Source organism: Rana temporaria, chromosome 5, assembly GCF_905171775.1.
Source record: "Rana temporaria chromosome 5, aRanTem1.1, whole genome shotgun sequence".
In the NCBI taxonomy this organism is placed as follows: domain Eukaryota; kingdom Metazoa; phylum Chordata; class Amphibia; order Anura; family Ranidae; genus Rana; species Rana temporaria.
In genome coordinates this window covers 236,698,538-236,713,687 of record NC_053493.1, presented here as the reverse complement: position 1 = coordinate 236,713,687, position 15,150 = coordinate 236,698,538, and the positions used below count along the sequence as shown (strand labels likewise).

Here is a 15,150-nt window from a genome sequence, read left to right as displayed (position 1 = left end):
CGTTTTGGTTTTCTTTTCAGGTTAAGCCATATAATGTTTATGTTACTGTTGCCTATCCTCCGGACACTGACACACCTGGGTTTGCTGAAGAAAACAAATCAAAGGTATTGTTTGCATACATCTTTACTGTTCACTCCTATTTCTAGGTTAAAGGTGCTGCTGCTGGAAGTCAGTGACACTGGCACTCCAGCGTTTGTACTGGAGAGAACCAAGTATGTACCTAACCGGCATGCATTTCTCTTTTTTTTTTTTCTTTTTTTTTTTTTTTTAATCTTAAATTTAACTTTATTTGCCTAACTGTAACTCTTATATCAATTTTTTTTTTTTTTTGCCTGACTGTAACTCTTATATCAATTTTTTTTTTTTTTTGCCTAACTGTAACTCTTATATCAATTTTTATATTTTTTATTTTTTCTAAAGAGAAGAGTTTCTAATATGTGATTTGCTAGCACACTTCCTTTCAAACGAGTCATACAACTGAAAAGACAAAATATCTTTCTGCTCATTGTAACCTGCTTGCTGTCATTGACACGTGTAAGGAGAAAGTGTAATTTGTCCCATTTCAAATAAAAATCCTTAGTCGTTTTTAACCTTTATGCATATCTAAAATTGTGTACAAACGTTCGGCCACCTCTGATTAAATTATGTCTGTTATTAAATTTTACCAAGCTGTAGAATTTAAAGTGCAACTAAAATCCACAATCCTCACATCCCATCCAACAGCCCATAAATGTGCCACGGTATCTCCTCCCCAGCTTCTTGTGGGCGATGGGTCTTTTGCCATTTTGATTGGCCAGTGTGGGATGAATTGGCTCCTGTCCATTGTACCAAGAATGTGCCCTAGGCTGTGAAAGTGCTGCTCCGTGTACAAAATGTGTGTGTGGTGTTTTCTGCAACTGACTGTCGCCACTCTGCTTAGAGCTAACCGAGAACTGAGCGATCATCAGTAATGTGATCACTCAGTTCTCAGGCTTCGCGCTACCAAGGGACTTTTTTTAACAACCTGAAACTTGCTTCTCTTCTTCTTTTTTTTTTTTTTTTTTTTTACATAGTTACATTGGTCCCCAATGGAGTGCATTTCAGGGGGAAAAGTTCCCGTCCCACATACCTGTGGTATCACTGTACTGGACACTCCTACTACATTGATCTCCACTAGCTTCCGAGTCCCATGCTGAGCTACATTGTGAACACAGGAGGCGGTCTGCTCAGCATGGGCACTATTCAGTGAACAATTTGCATTCCTTGATTGCTAGTGGGTGATCCATGTAGTAGCCGTGCCTAGTACAGTGATTTCCAGCTTCAGGAGGGATCCCTCAGGTTTGGTACATTGGTCCATGGAGTGTCAGAATTTTTTATCGTAGACTTGCGAGCTTCTGATGCCAAGTTGAATCTGACCAAGCAAATTCTAGTTTCAATTGAAGGAACAAATGCACAGGTGTTGCATATAATCACTTTCCTATGCTCCAGCTGTACTGAAGTTCTCCTGTATGGTCCACTTTAAGGGCCCATTGACACCAGAAACTGCGTGTGCATCGACATATGTTTTGACTTGCGTTTGTCTGCTTGCATTTCTTTGGAGGTCACTTCCTTCTTGTCTTCTCTGGCTTTTATATGCGCTGTGTTGCAGTGTATTTCTATGCATTTATTTGCATTTTCATGCGTTTGTGGTGCAAAATAAGCAAAAAATGCAGTGCACTGTACTTTTTTTCTTTTTTTTTCTTTTTAAATGCACTGTAATGGTGTGAACTATGCCCATAGGATAATCTTGATTTTGTACTATTTGTGCAATAAGAATTTGTTCAAAAATGCATCCCATTGCATCTTGTATAAATGGGTCCTAAATCAGTGAAGTGATAAGTTAGAGGAGGTCCAGCCCAAAAAAATAAAAAATGTAATTCAGCAGCTACAAATACTGCAGCTGCTGACTTAATATTAGGGCACTTTACCTGTCCAGGGAGCCCGCAATGTCGGAACCCCAGCCGATCTTCGGCTCCACTGCCGGTTGCTGCTGCTGCCATTCCTGGTAAGGGAACTAGGCAGTGAAGCCTTAAGGCTTTGCTGCCTGGTTCCCTACTGCGCATATGTGAAGCACTCTTTGCTTTCCAAATTGCCTGGTGGCAAGGGAAGGAGGAGGGGGCCAAAATTCCAGGAGATAGGGCCGCGGCCGTCTTCCGGAAATGGGGAAGGGGACCTGTCAAACGAGTCCCCGTTTCATCCCCCCCCCCCCCTCTCTGAAAGGTGCCAAATGTTCACCAAATGGGGGAGGAAGTATATAGGCAGAAGTTCCACTTTAAATACTTAAGATTCTACGTTTTCACATGCAGTCGGAAATCAAACTACATTAGATGTGCATATCATCCATAATTCTTAACATATATTTATGCAAATGGAACTCTTGTAACCATAACTTTCAAATGTAAATGATGAATGCTTATAATCCATGTTTTTTGTTTCATTTCAAGCCACTGGAAACCAGGTTAATTTCAGAGTCTTCAAGCCTTTGCCAACCTGATCAAGTTGCCAAAGTGATAGTTAGAGATGCTGTAGTAAGTATATAATAAGGCTTCTGTGCACTCTTACCTGTGGAATGCACATTTATATGCATCGGTGTTGGGGAAATGAGCACTTACAAACATCTATGCTGTGTGATCAATATGGAACAACAAAAAGTGCTTCAACTACTTTATGAACTTTATGAACTCTTAATCAACAACATAAGATTGCCATACATATGTGAATATAATATAATATAAATATAAATAAATATATATATATATATATATATATATATATATATATATATATATATATATATATATATTACAACCTACCTGCCAGGGCCCCCTCGAGTATATCATACCATTTTGAATAAAAAAATATACTAAAATCATTCTTGAGGCCCATACACACTGTCAAACTTTTTGCCAACAAACTTAAAAATTAGCAAGTTTGCAAAAAAATCCGACCGTGTGTACGCTCCATCGGACAAACTTTTTCGGTCTTCATCGGACAAAAGTTCGCTCTGCAAACGGACAAACTTTTCGGCAACAAAAGTCCGATGGTGCCTAGTCCAACCGTGTGTACAGCAAGCCATCGGACTTTTGTACAAAGTACAAATACGCATGCCCAGAACCAATGTTAAAATCAACCAACAATAGCAGAAGTTCACCAAAGGGTGTCAGTAAAGAGCAGAAAAACCATGTGATGTTGGGAAAGTTTTAGGAATGTTTGCAGAAAAATCAGAGCGTGTGTATGCTTTGGGTGTGCCCAGCCAACTCCTTTCGGACAAAAATCCAAGGAAAAGTTTGTTAGAGGCTTTAGACACAAAGATAACAGGGAAGCTGTGTGATTTAGCACCCTTTTTTTTTTTTTTTTTTTTTTTTTTTTTTTTTTTTTACGTTTACATTTTTAAAAATGGTTATAAAATGATTTTATTTTACAATTTTAACCTCTTCCCTACCGAGTCATAGTAAAATTACGTCAGCAGGGACCTTTCGTCCTTCATACTGGGCGTCATATGACGTCCTTGCTTTTCCGGCCGCTAGGGGGAGCACAAGCGCCGGCAGGCACGCGCCCCCGCAGCATTGCTCGGGACCCGATGCGTGTGCTCGGCGGCTCTGATGTCTGCCGGGCACCCGCGATTGCCCGCAATCAAGGCAGGACCATGGATCTGTGTGTGTGTGTAAACACACAGATCTATGTCCTGTCAGCGGTGAGGAGACCGATGTGTGTTCCCAGTACAGAGGAACACACATCGATCTCCTGCCCTTGTGAGTCCCCCTACCGTTAGAACACACTTTAGGGAACATATTTAACCCCTTCAGTGCCCCCTAGTGTTAACCCCTTCCCTGCCAGTCACATTTACACAGTAATCAGTGCAGTTTTAAAGCACTAATCGCTGTGTAAATGTGAATGGTCCCAAAAATGTGTCAAACGTGTCCAATATGTCCGCCGCAAAGTCACAATAAAAATCGCAGATCGCCGCCATTACTAGTAAAAAAAAAAATGCCATAATTCTATTCCCTATTTTGTAGACGCTAGAACTTTTGCGCAAACCGATCAAATACGATTATTGCGTTTTTTTTTTTGTTTTTTTTTAATACGTATTGGTCTAAACTGAGGGAAAAAAAAGTAAAAAAAAAAAAATTATGATATTTATTAAATCAAAAAGTAAAAGATATTGTGTTTTTTTTTTTTTTTTTTTTTTTCAAAATTGTTGCTCTTCTTTTGTTTATAGCGCAAAAAATAAAAACCGCAGAGGTGATCAAATGCCACCAAAAGAAAGCTCTATTTGTGGGGAAAAAAAGGGCATCAATTTTGTTTGGGAGCCACGTCGCACAACACCGCAATTGTCATTCAAAGTACGACAGCGCTAAAACTAAAAATTGGTCTGGGCAAGAAGGTGGTGAAAATGCCCTGTATTGAAGTGGTTAAAAAAAAATTATTTTTATTTTTTACAATTTTTATTTGTTTTGTTTTGTTTGAACGCAGGGAGCTTCTGCAGGGTGTTGGGGCTGTGTCTCTTCCTGCAGCAGCTAAAAGCCAGTAGGAGGGAGAAAAAATGGTTTTGAGCTGCTGCAGAGAGCCACACAGGGCATGCTGTAATTGTCCCTCCATCTGACCACACCGATTCCCTCTGTGTGCCCAGGCCCTCTACAGGAGGACCGGTGGGCCCCCCTATCAGCGCCCCTGACAATACGGCTCGGTATAAACTTTGCTTTCGGCCTCCGAGGGTCATGGATAGGGCAGGGGGCCAACTCTCTATGGTAACCTGCTGGCGGATTTATTTTCTGGCTATCCGATCGCATGGGCCAGCCGGGAAAACACCAGAGGGTGGGGGGGGGAGAGGGGGTGTCACCTCCAGCCACCTGTTAAAGCAATCAAGTGGCTTTACAGCTGCTATGCTTGCTTTTACATTGCAGGGGAAAAGAATAGAGAAAATATATTTGGATAGTGCCTGCAGCTGGCGGCATTCAGATAACATCACTTAAAGTCCAGGATGTTATGCCGTCCACCTCAAGGCAGTGTCGTGGTGTTTTCAAATGTTGCTGCTCCAATTTCAGAGTAATTTTTTATTATTGTGAATGTCAGATTAATTGTTTTTTTTTTCTACCTAATTGCAGCAAGGTAATTTCAACAGTTCTGTTGGATCTGATGGCTATATGCTGTCTTCTTTAACGTGTGGAATGTCACCTGTCACCACCATCACAGAAGGGCTCCAGCAGGTAACATTTGAAATGTGCTAGTTGATTCAGACAGAAATGGTAACAGGATGTGCCCTCAATTCCAGATTGGCAACGATCCTTTTTTTCAGGGCTTGGATTACAATTTTACATACTGGAAACAGAAAGGAATTTTCACCCTGCAATTTGGGCCGATGCCATATTCTTTGCTGTTTTATTATTTAACTTGCTCTAGTTCTGCATGGATGGAACATATAATAGACAATTTTCCAGCCTTTTCAAGCTTTATAGCAATTAATATATGCAAAACCGTAGTTGCAAACTGTTTTTTTTTTTTTTTTTTTTTTTGAGGGGGTACAAATATATACAGTACTGTGCAAAAGTTTAAGGCAAGTGTAAAGAAAGGCTGTAAAGTAAGATTGCTTTACGAAATATATATTTTAATTGTTTGTTTTTATCAATTTACAAAATGCAAAGTGAGTGAACAGAAGAAAAATCTAAATCAAATCAATATTTGGTGTGACTACACTTTTTTAGCTTCAAACCAGCATCAATTCTTACACTTGCACACTTTGTACACTTGCACAAAGTCAGGGATTTTGTAGGATTAGAGTCAGGTGTATGATTAATCAGTTATACCAAGCAGGTGCTAATGATCATCACTTTCATATGTACTAGAGGTGGAAACGTTCATTAACTGAAACAGAAACAGCTGTGTAATGAGGCTTAAAACTGGCTGAGAAACAGACAAACTCTGCTACTAAGGGGAGGATGTGGAAGACCGTTTCAGGTCACAAGTCATACAAAATGACAAGACGGAGCACAGCAACAACACACAAGGTAGTTCTACTGCATCAGCAAGGTCTCTTCCAGGCAAAAATTTCAAAGCAGATCAGGTGTTTCAAAATGTGCTGTTCAAGCTGTTTTGAAGATACACATAGAAATAGGCACTGTTAAGGGCTGTAGGTGCAGTGGTTGGCCAAGGAAACTTGATGCAGCAGATGAAGACACATTGTGCTTGCTTCCCTTCCACATCAGAAGTAGTCCAGGAGTGCCATCAGCACAGATACACTGGCCAGAAGTGGTCTTTATGAAAGAATTGTGGCCAAAATGCCATACCTACCAATGTTGAAATAAGGCTCAGTGATTCAACTATGCACAAAAACCTTAAAAATAGGGTGCTTAAAATGGCAGCAGGTGCTCTGGACTGATGAGTCAAAATGTGAGATATGTGGCAAGAGCAGGAGGCAGTTTGTTCGCCAAAGGGTCAGAGAGGTACAATGAGTGTCTGCAGGCAACAGTGAAGCACAGTAGAGGTCCTTGAAAGTTTTGGGGCTTAATTTCTGCAAATGGAGTTGGAGATTTGGTCAGGGTCAATGGTGTCCTCAATGCTAAGAAATATAAACAGACACTTATCCATCATGCCATATCGTCAGGGAGACGTGTGATTGGGCCCCACATTTATTCTGCAGCAGGACAATGGCCCCAAACATACAGTCAGTGTCATTTAATAACTAACAACCTTCTCAATCCCCTACAGTCCAGCTTCTGCCCACAATATTCCACTGAAACTGCCCTACTAAAACTCACCAATGGGCAGTACTCCATACTCATACGCTTAGACCTGTTTGCTGCCTTTGACTTTTAACCACCCACTCCTCCTCAAGAAACTCCAGTCCCTTGGTCTCCATGACTCTGCTCTTTCCTGGACCTATCTCAGCGCACTGTCAGTGTCGCATACAACGTCTCCTTTTCTCCTCTTTCTGTTGGGGTACCCCAAGGCTCTGTCATTGTGCCCCTCCTATTGTTTCTCCTATATTTTATCCCTGGGCCAGCTGATAAGCTTCCAAGGCTTCCAATTCCACCTCTTTGCTGACGATTGCCAGATCTATCTCTCAACTCCTCAACTCACCCCCTCAGTCTCCTCGCGTATCACAAACTTACTAAACGACATATCCGTATTGATGTCACGCCCCTTCCTCAAACTCAATCTTTCATAAACTGGGCTTGTAATATTTCCTCTTCCCTGATTCCCTCCCCACAACTTTACCATTGAGATCAACAGCACAACCATTGGTCCCTCCACATATGTCGGGGTGCTGGGTGTAATCCTAGACTCTGACCTCTCCTTCTGCCTCCACATACAATCACTGGCTAAATCTTGCTGCCTTAACCTCCAACATTTCCATAATTTGCCCCTTCCTAACGAATGACACCACAAAACAACTTATTCACTCCTTGGTTATTTCCTGCCTGGACTACTGCAACTCTTTCCTCACTGACCTACCTTTACACAGGCTAGTCCCCCTTCAGTCTATTATAAACGCTGCTGCTAGACTAATAAACCTTACTAACCGATCTGTGACTGCTGTCCCTCTTTGCCAATCTCTTCACTGGCTTCCCTATTGTATAAAATGCTAAATGCTAACCACCACATACTAGGCCATCCACAATGTTGCCCCCAGCTACATCACCAACCTCATCTGCAGATATCGCCCAAATCGTCCTTTCTCTGCTCCTTCCAAGATCTCCTCCTCCTGCTTTCTAGCTCCCTTGTTACCTCCTCCTATACTCTCCTCCAGAGCCTCCCCCATCCTCTGGAACTCCCTGTCCCAGTATGTCCGGTCTTCTCCTACCCTGTCTGCCTTTAAGCAATTCTTGAAAACTCACCTATTCAGGGAAGCCTACCCCACCTCCACCTAAGAACTGTACTTGAGTCACCTCCATCAGAGCATCCCCTGCAGCTATTAGCTTTTTGTACCACCTCCCCCCTCCCTTTTTAGATTGTAAGCTTTCCTGAGCAGGGCCATCCTACTCCTTCTGTATTGTAATTGTACTGTCCCCCTTTAAATTGTAAAACGCCGTGCAAACTGTTGGCGCTACATAAATCCTGTATAATGATGATGATAATCTTTAGTGTAAAGAGGAACAAGGAGTCCTAGAAGTGAGTGTTTCACCCCTACAGAGACCTGATAACATCATTGAGTCTGTCTGGGATTCAATGAAGAGACTGAAGGATTTGAGGCAGCCTACATCTACAGAAGATCTGTGGTTCTCCAAGATGTTTGCAGCAACCTACCTGCAGAATTCCTTCAAAGTGTGTGCAGGTATACCTAGAAGAATTGATGCTGTTTTTAAAGGTTTGTTTTTTATTTTCTAAATGGGTTCCTTTTTAAGCCAGGGTTCTCAAACTGGCAACCCTCCAGCTGTTGCCTAACTACAAGTCCCATGAGGCATTGAAAGACTGACAGTTACAAGCATGACTCCCACAGGCAGAGGCATGATGGGACTTGAAGTTATACAACAGCTGGAGGACCGCCAGTTTGAGACCGCTGCTTTAAGCTAGTGCGTTGTTGGTTCACTTACCTTTTCCTTGGATTTCCCTTTTTTTTTTGTATAATTTTTATTTTCATTTTCAAATTACATTGACAATTGAACAGTACAACATAGCCAAGACAAACTGGGGGGGGGGACAAACGGCAGGTGAAGGAAGGGGAGGAGAGGGATACCGGGGAAAATGTATAACATCGTCCGGATACGGACAACCGTCTCCACAGGGAGTAACAACTCTTGACAATCTATGAACATGGGGGCACCCCGCCCGCCCTGGATATTCGATCCACGTGGGCAGGCTTCCCCCTCAAACTAGTGAAGGGTAGGATGACCCCAAGCTCCATCCCTTAGGTAGGTGCAGATATGACTCCCCTACTGATACCGATTAAGCATCTTGGATGAATCAGAGGTACCAAGGACAGTCAAAAAACCTGGAGACCGTCCCGGTAGCTCGAAAACAAGGCAGGGCACCCCAACATCCCATACAGTAAAACAGTACAAACAAATTCACAATAAACAATCAAGAAAGAGGGAGAGAAAAAGAAAATAGAAAGTCGGATGGAAAACAAGGAAGGGAAGGAAAAAAGGAGAGGAAAGTAAGAGGCGTGGAAGTATAAGGACCAGCCCTCACCAGTGCTGTTGATGGGACGAGTCCACAATCAGGAGGCGTAGATTTCCCTTCTAAATGTTTTTTTCTTCGTCTGAATTTCTCACTTCCTGTTCCTCCTCAGTAAGCTGTTCTGGCTGACTAACCCCCAGCTAGATGATGGGGGCAAGCTTACTGAGGAGAAACAAGAAGTGAGAAATTCAGACAAAGAAAAATAAACATTTAGAAGGGAAATCGAAGGAAAAGGTAAGTGAACCAACAATGCACTAGCTTAAAGGAACCTATTTAGAAAATAAAAAACGAACCTTTACAACCCCTTTAAGGCAAAGGGTGGTCACACCAAGTGTTGATTTTGATTTCTCTTCTGGTCATTGACTTTCCATTTTGTTAATTGATAAAATAAACTATTGACACATCTATTTCTGAAAGCATTCCTAATTTACAGCTTTTTTTTTTTTTTTTTTTACACCTGCTTAAAACTTCTGTACAGTAGTGTATAATTCTTACCTGTGTGTTTCTCCCCAGCAAGGGTGCTCAGTACCCTGATAAATTGTTCCGATCCATGTTTTGCCCGGGGTTTTTTTTTTTTTTTTCTCTTCTACAAATGAAATGGGTAGTTCACTCTTCCATGATAAATCTGGGTGCCTATCCAATAATTTATTCTTAAGCCTCATGCATCACTAGGCTCACTGTGCATGTTCTGCCTAATTTTTTTATTTTTTTTTGCTAATATCCTGCAGCTAGGAGCATAAACAGAGGCGCGATAAGAGGAAAGGGAGTCGTAAACTGTTGTACCGACATGCTCTGCTTTCTTTCAGTCCCATAAGAAGACTGATGCAATGTCAGTAAAAGGTGCTTCATCACTGAACAGTAAAAGCACATTATTTGACAGAATGGCAGCCTGACCATGAAATCGGTGACCGCAGTGCCCCATTAGTGAAGTGAAAATAAGGGGCTTCTTTGAAAAACAGCAGTATGACTCCATGCTTGTGCTTTACCTACTGTATATACCGTGTTCTGCACCAGCATTTTAATGAAAGTTGTGTTTTGAAAAAGGGAAAAAAAAGTTCTGGGGGGAGAACCTCTGGTCATGTGACCTGTCTGGTAATTTCCATCACATAGCTCTCTGTTTCTCTTAAACGGAGAGAGTACCATGGGGCTACACCATGTCATGATTTTTATGAATAGGGTGGGTCACCGTCTAATGAAGAGCAGATATCGTTTTCTGCTCTACTTTTTTACGTGTAATCCTTTTGAAATGAATTACAGTATTTAATCTAACCGGTTTCCATTCTAGGTCGTAACAATGGGACTTTTTCGTACAATTGCATTGTTCTACCTTGGCAGTTTTGACAGTATCGTCCGTCGCTGCATGATGCAGAAGCAGAGCTGTGAGCAAGCCAATAAAACAGACTGAACCTTGGACTGCCAAGAACTTAATTCAAATGCTTGCTGCTAGAAAGCATATGACCTGAAGATAATCCCACCATCTGACTAGTTTATACTGTTCCCAACATAGAACTACATGTCTAAATGAATAGGGAAGAGTATCTTGTATATGCTGAGCACCAGCATGGTACTATGCAAATTGTGTTGAGAGGTTTATACTTCAGGTTGTTTTTTTTGTTAAGTATTGCCAGAAATATTTTCTGATGTGCGGTTTGCTTTGTTCCTGATCACCTTATGTTCTACGGCTTCCTTTTTTATTTTATTTTTGCTTTCTGCTGATGAATTATCCATTTCATCTAATGATGTGAATGGATACCATAAGCTACAGTTATCAGCATTTTGCAATCTGATACTGAGCAATAATTAAAACTGATGTTTATTCAGAGTAAACTGTATTTCAAAATGTTATATCTGCCCAGAGTACAGTTTTAAGACACAAGGTAATGCAGCTCTGTATTTGATAAAATCCTCAAATGTGATTTTTTTTTTTTTTTTTTTTATAAGTGCAAGTACCTGAATGTGACTTGGCAAAGGTCATTTGTAGTCTACTGTACAGCAGAGCTCAAATTGTGAAAGGGAGAAGCCGCACATGGAGCTAATCTGTTGTACTACAGTGCAAGGAGCATGCTAAAAAGACTGACCACGAGAGAAGCTTTCTCCTTTTTCAGTGGCTAGTCACAGGGTGGGGGGAATTCAGGTCTCTTGCCCTGCCAGATTAGATTTTTACAGATTTTTCCATGCCACAAAATCTCAAGACTGGATGGATATAAACACAAATTCTTTGCCAGGCAAATCGGCTATGATATATCTATATTTAATCTGCAAATGTATCCGTATCGACCTGGATTTCAGCTTTAAGATGCAGCACTTTCTCAAGTATGTGATTTCAGTTAGAGCAGAAGTGACCAGATACTTTATAATGTTACCCAGTTTGCGCCTGGAATGCCATTCTATATTTATTGTGAGATATAGAATTTCCTTCACTTAGAGCCCATTCACACAGGGGCAACACGTCTTCCAGCATGACTTTGGGAGGCAACTTGGACACGACTTGAGTATGAATCATCAGGCAACTTACAAGGCAACTTCAAGTCGCCTCCAGGACAGGAGGCTTTCCAGTGGCCAATCAAAATACAATCAGCTCTGTGGGGGAGGGAGGGGTTTGCCTGAGAAATGTATGTTATCTTCCTGTATTGTTGCTTCAGTTAAGACAGTGATCCGACTTCGGAGGTGACTTCCATGGAAATCAATGGGTACAAGTTGCCTACAAGTTGCCTAGAAGTCGGATTGAAGTAGTACAGGAACCTTTTCTGAAGTCGGAGCGACTTCAGTAGTTTACATTAAGACGGCTCCATTCACTTCCATTGATTTTCTCGACCGCACGACTTGAAGTCGGATCCCAGGTCGCCCCAGTGTGAACCGGTTCTAAATGTATCTAGACCAGTTAGCCAGCAAATATTTAGATCTTTGCAGTTAGAAGCTATTGGAAATGTAATGTGTGCAGTGCCTACTTCTCTCCTTGGTATATCTTGATGAAATTGTATTGGAGAGGATTTTGTTAAAGGCCAAAGACGTTTTCAAAACCTCACTTTTACTGTCAACCTGTAAATGGCTTGCAGTGTTGTATAATGGTGAACTCTGTGTTTTTTGTTTTACTTTTACACGTATAGGGGATGTAAGACTGTTTAACACAATGTTGGTGCCTTTATGTTCGTTGGGAATGATTGGAACAGAAAATGATAGAACACCATAGCAAGTACTAGGCCCAAAATGCTTATCCTACACTTTCTTTCTTTTTTTTTTTTTTTGTATGTAAACGTTACTGCTTCTGTACTTTTGATGTCAATTTATGAATAGTCACCAATGGCCATATACTTACAGGGTCCTCCTAAAAATATGTACTGACAAATTGCTGCAATTATTAAGGTAAAATGGGCCCTTGTTGAGTATCCAAAGCAACAACTCAAGGGAAAAATCCTGGGTGTGTATAATCAACATCAGTTTTCTAAAAGTTTATTTTAGTAACCTAAAACTTGTGATACAAGCATGTATGTTTTTATGTGTTTTTTTTTTTTCTGGACACAAACAATGATCTGTATTCGTATAGTTGTTTGTACATTGCTGTTTCTATAGCTCTACTATTGTTCTCACCAGAATGGAATGTGCCTTTTCTTTGTAACTGTGGAAATATTATTGGTCCATGTGAGGCACAGTGTTGGGGAACAAAAGCTCTGTGTCTAGTATAGAACATATTTCAGGGATATCGCAGCACTATTGTGTTCCTCCAACTAGCCAAATGCTATAACTTGCTTTTTTATATATATAATGGATATATAAAATCTGCAACCTATAGTTACAGTATATCTGTTAAAAAAACACTGCCACTGGTGGGAGCACTACCATGCCATTCTTCTAGATCTACCCAGGCCAGTGCTGCATTATTTCACAAAATCAAGCTGTGCTTTGTATTTAAAGCTAAACTCAATCTACCCCTGCCATTGCAGTGTTTATTTTCCACCCTCTTTCTTTGTTTCCCGCTTATCTTTTTTTATTGCTGGGTCATATTTAAAATATAAATTTACCTGCATAATGAATCCACCACTGTCCCACTGCAATTTCACTATTTTGGTGACCTAGCCCTTGTCCTGAGCTGCCACCTTTTGGTCATTCAGTTGGTTGCTTCTTCCACGTTCAGACAGCCAGCTGCCACTGATATACATGCCCTGCCCTCTGGCTCCATTGTGTGCCTGCTTATGTAGCCTCCAGCCTCATAGGAGATGTCTTGAGTATCCCAGGAGGTTGTGTGACCAGGAACATGCCATTTTAGAGTGATATTATATAAATAAATGCACATAAAGGCTTTTGTAAGTGTGGGGGGGTTATTCTAAACAAATTTCCCTTTTTGTTTTTTTTGCTTTAAATACTGTAGACACTATTAATATTTGGTAATGTACACTGCATGCAAATTTAGGCAAATGGTATTCCTCAATTTTTTTATTGTTGGAACAAATACTGTACAATGTTCTCAGTCAGTCTAAGATGGGGATCTCAAACTGGTGGCCCTCTAGCTGTTGCAAAATTGACTCTGCCTGCAGGGGAGTCATGCTTGTAACTGTTAGCCTTGCAATGCCTCATTGGACTTGTAGTTTCGCAACAGCTGGAGGGACGCCAGTTTGAGACCCCTGGTCTAAGATATTTTACATCAGACCAGAATGTTAAACTAAGGAAGTGCACTTTTTCTTTCTCAGGGGAAAGCTTTGGTATGCAGAATTATTAGGCAACTATTCGTATGTGGAATTATTACTGTAAAACTTGAGTAACAAAAATACATTTCTTGCCTTTTTAGAAATATTCAGACACCAACATAGTCCCCCCCCCCTTTTTTTTTTTTTCTAGTTTTGCATGCAATGTATAAAATTTTAATATTAAATCTAACAACTTAAAGTGTTTCTACAGTGCATCCGGAAAGTATTCACAGCGCTTACATTTTTTTCACATTTTGTTATGTTGCAGCCTTTTTCCAAAATTGATTCAATTCCTTATTTTCCTCAAAATTCTATGAGCAATGCCCCATAACGACAACATGAAAGAAGTTTGAAATCTTTGCAAATGTATTAAAAATAAAAAACTGAAAAAATCACATGTATTCACACCCTTTGCCATGACACTCAAAATTGAGTTTAGGTGTATCCTGTTTCCACTGTTCATCATTGAGATGTTTCTACAACTTGACTGGAGTCTACATGTGGTGAATTCAGTTGATTAGACATAATTTGGAAAGGCACACACCTGTCTATATAAGGTTTCCTAGTTAACTGTACATGTCTGAGCACAAAACAAGCCATGAAGTCCAAGGAATTGTCTGTAGCACTCCAAGACAGGATTGTATGGAGACACAGATCTGGGGAAGGGTACAGAAAAACTTCTGCAGCATTGAAGATCCCAATGAGACTGTAGCCTCCATCATCCGTAAATGGAAGAAGTTTGGAACCACCATGACTCTTCCTAGATCGGACCACTTGGCCAAACAACGATCGGGGGGAGAAGGGCCTTGTTAAGGGAGGTGACCAAGGACCTGATGGTCACTCTGACAGAGCTCCAGCGTTTCTCTGGAGAGAAGAACCTTTCAGAAGAACAACCATCTCTGTAGCACTTCACAAATCAGGCCTGTATGGTAGTGAAGAGTGGCCAGACGGAAGTCACTCTTCAGTAAAAGGCACATGACAGTTTGGAGTTTGCCAAAAGGCACCCAAAGGACATGAGAAAACAAATTCTCTGGTCTGATGAAACATAGATTGAACTCTTTGGCCTGAATGGCAAGCGTCATGTCTGGAGGAAACCAGGCACCGCTCATCACCTGGCCAATACCATCCCTACAGTGAAGCATGGTGGTGGCAGCATCATGCTGTGGGGATTTTCTTCAGTGGCAGGAACTGGGAGACTGGTCAGGAACGAGGGAAGGATCAATGCAACAATGTACAGAGACATCCTTGATGAAAACCTGATCCAGAGTGCTCTGGACCTCAGACGGGAGTTAAGGTTTATCTTCCAACAGGACAAGGATGGGAAGTGTCATTA

The 15,150-nt window shown here is 41.1% G+C and overlaps 1 protein-coding gene across 1 annotated transcript in view; it reads left to right on the top strand.

The window, feature by feature from the left end:
- KDSR (3-ketodihydrosphingosine reductase) overlaps positions 1 to 11,011 on the top strand; it is a 37,304-nt gene extending 26,293 nt beyond the window's left edge. Inside the window, exons 8-11 of the mRNA XM_040353607.1 lie at positions 21 to 104; positions 2,463 to 2,546; positions 5,124 to 5,225; positions 10,421 to 11,011. Coding sequence (XP_040209541.1) covers positions 21 to 104; positions 2,463 to 2,546; positions 5,124 to 5,225; positions 10,421 to 10,540 — 390 coding nt within the window. The 3' untranslated portion in view covers positions 10,541 to 11,011. The remainder of the gene's footprint in view (positions 1 to 20; positions 105 to 2,462; positions 2,547 to 5,123; positions 5,226 to 10,420) is intronic.
- Positions 11,012 to 15,150: the final 4,139 nt, after the last annotated feature.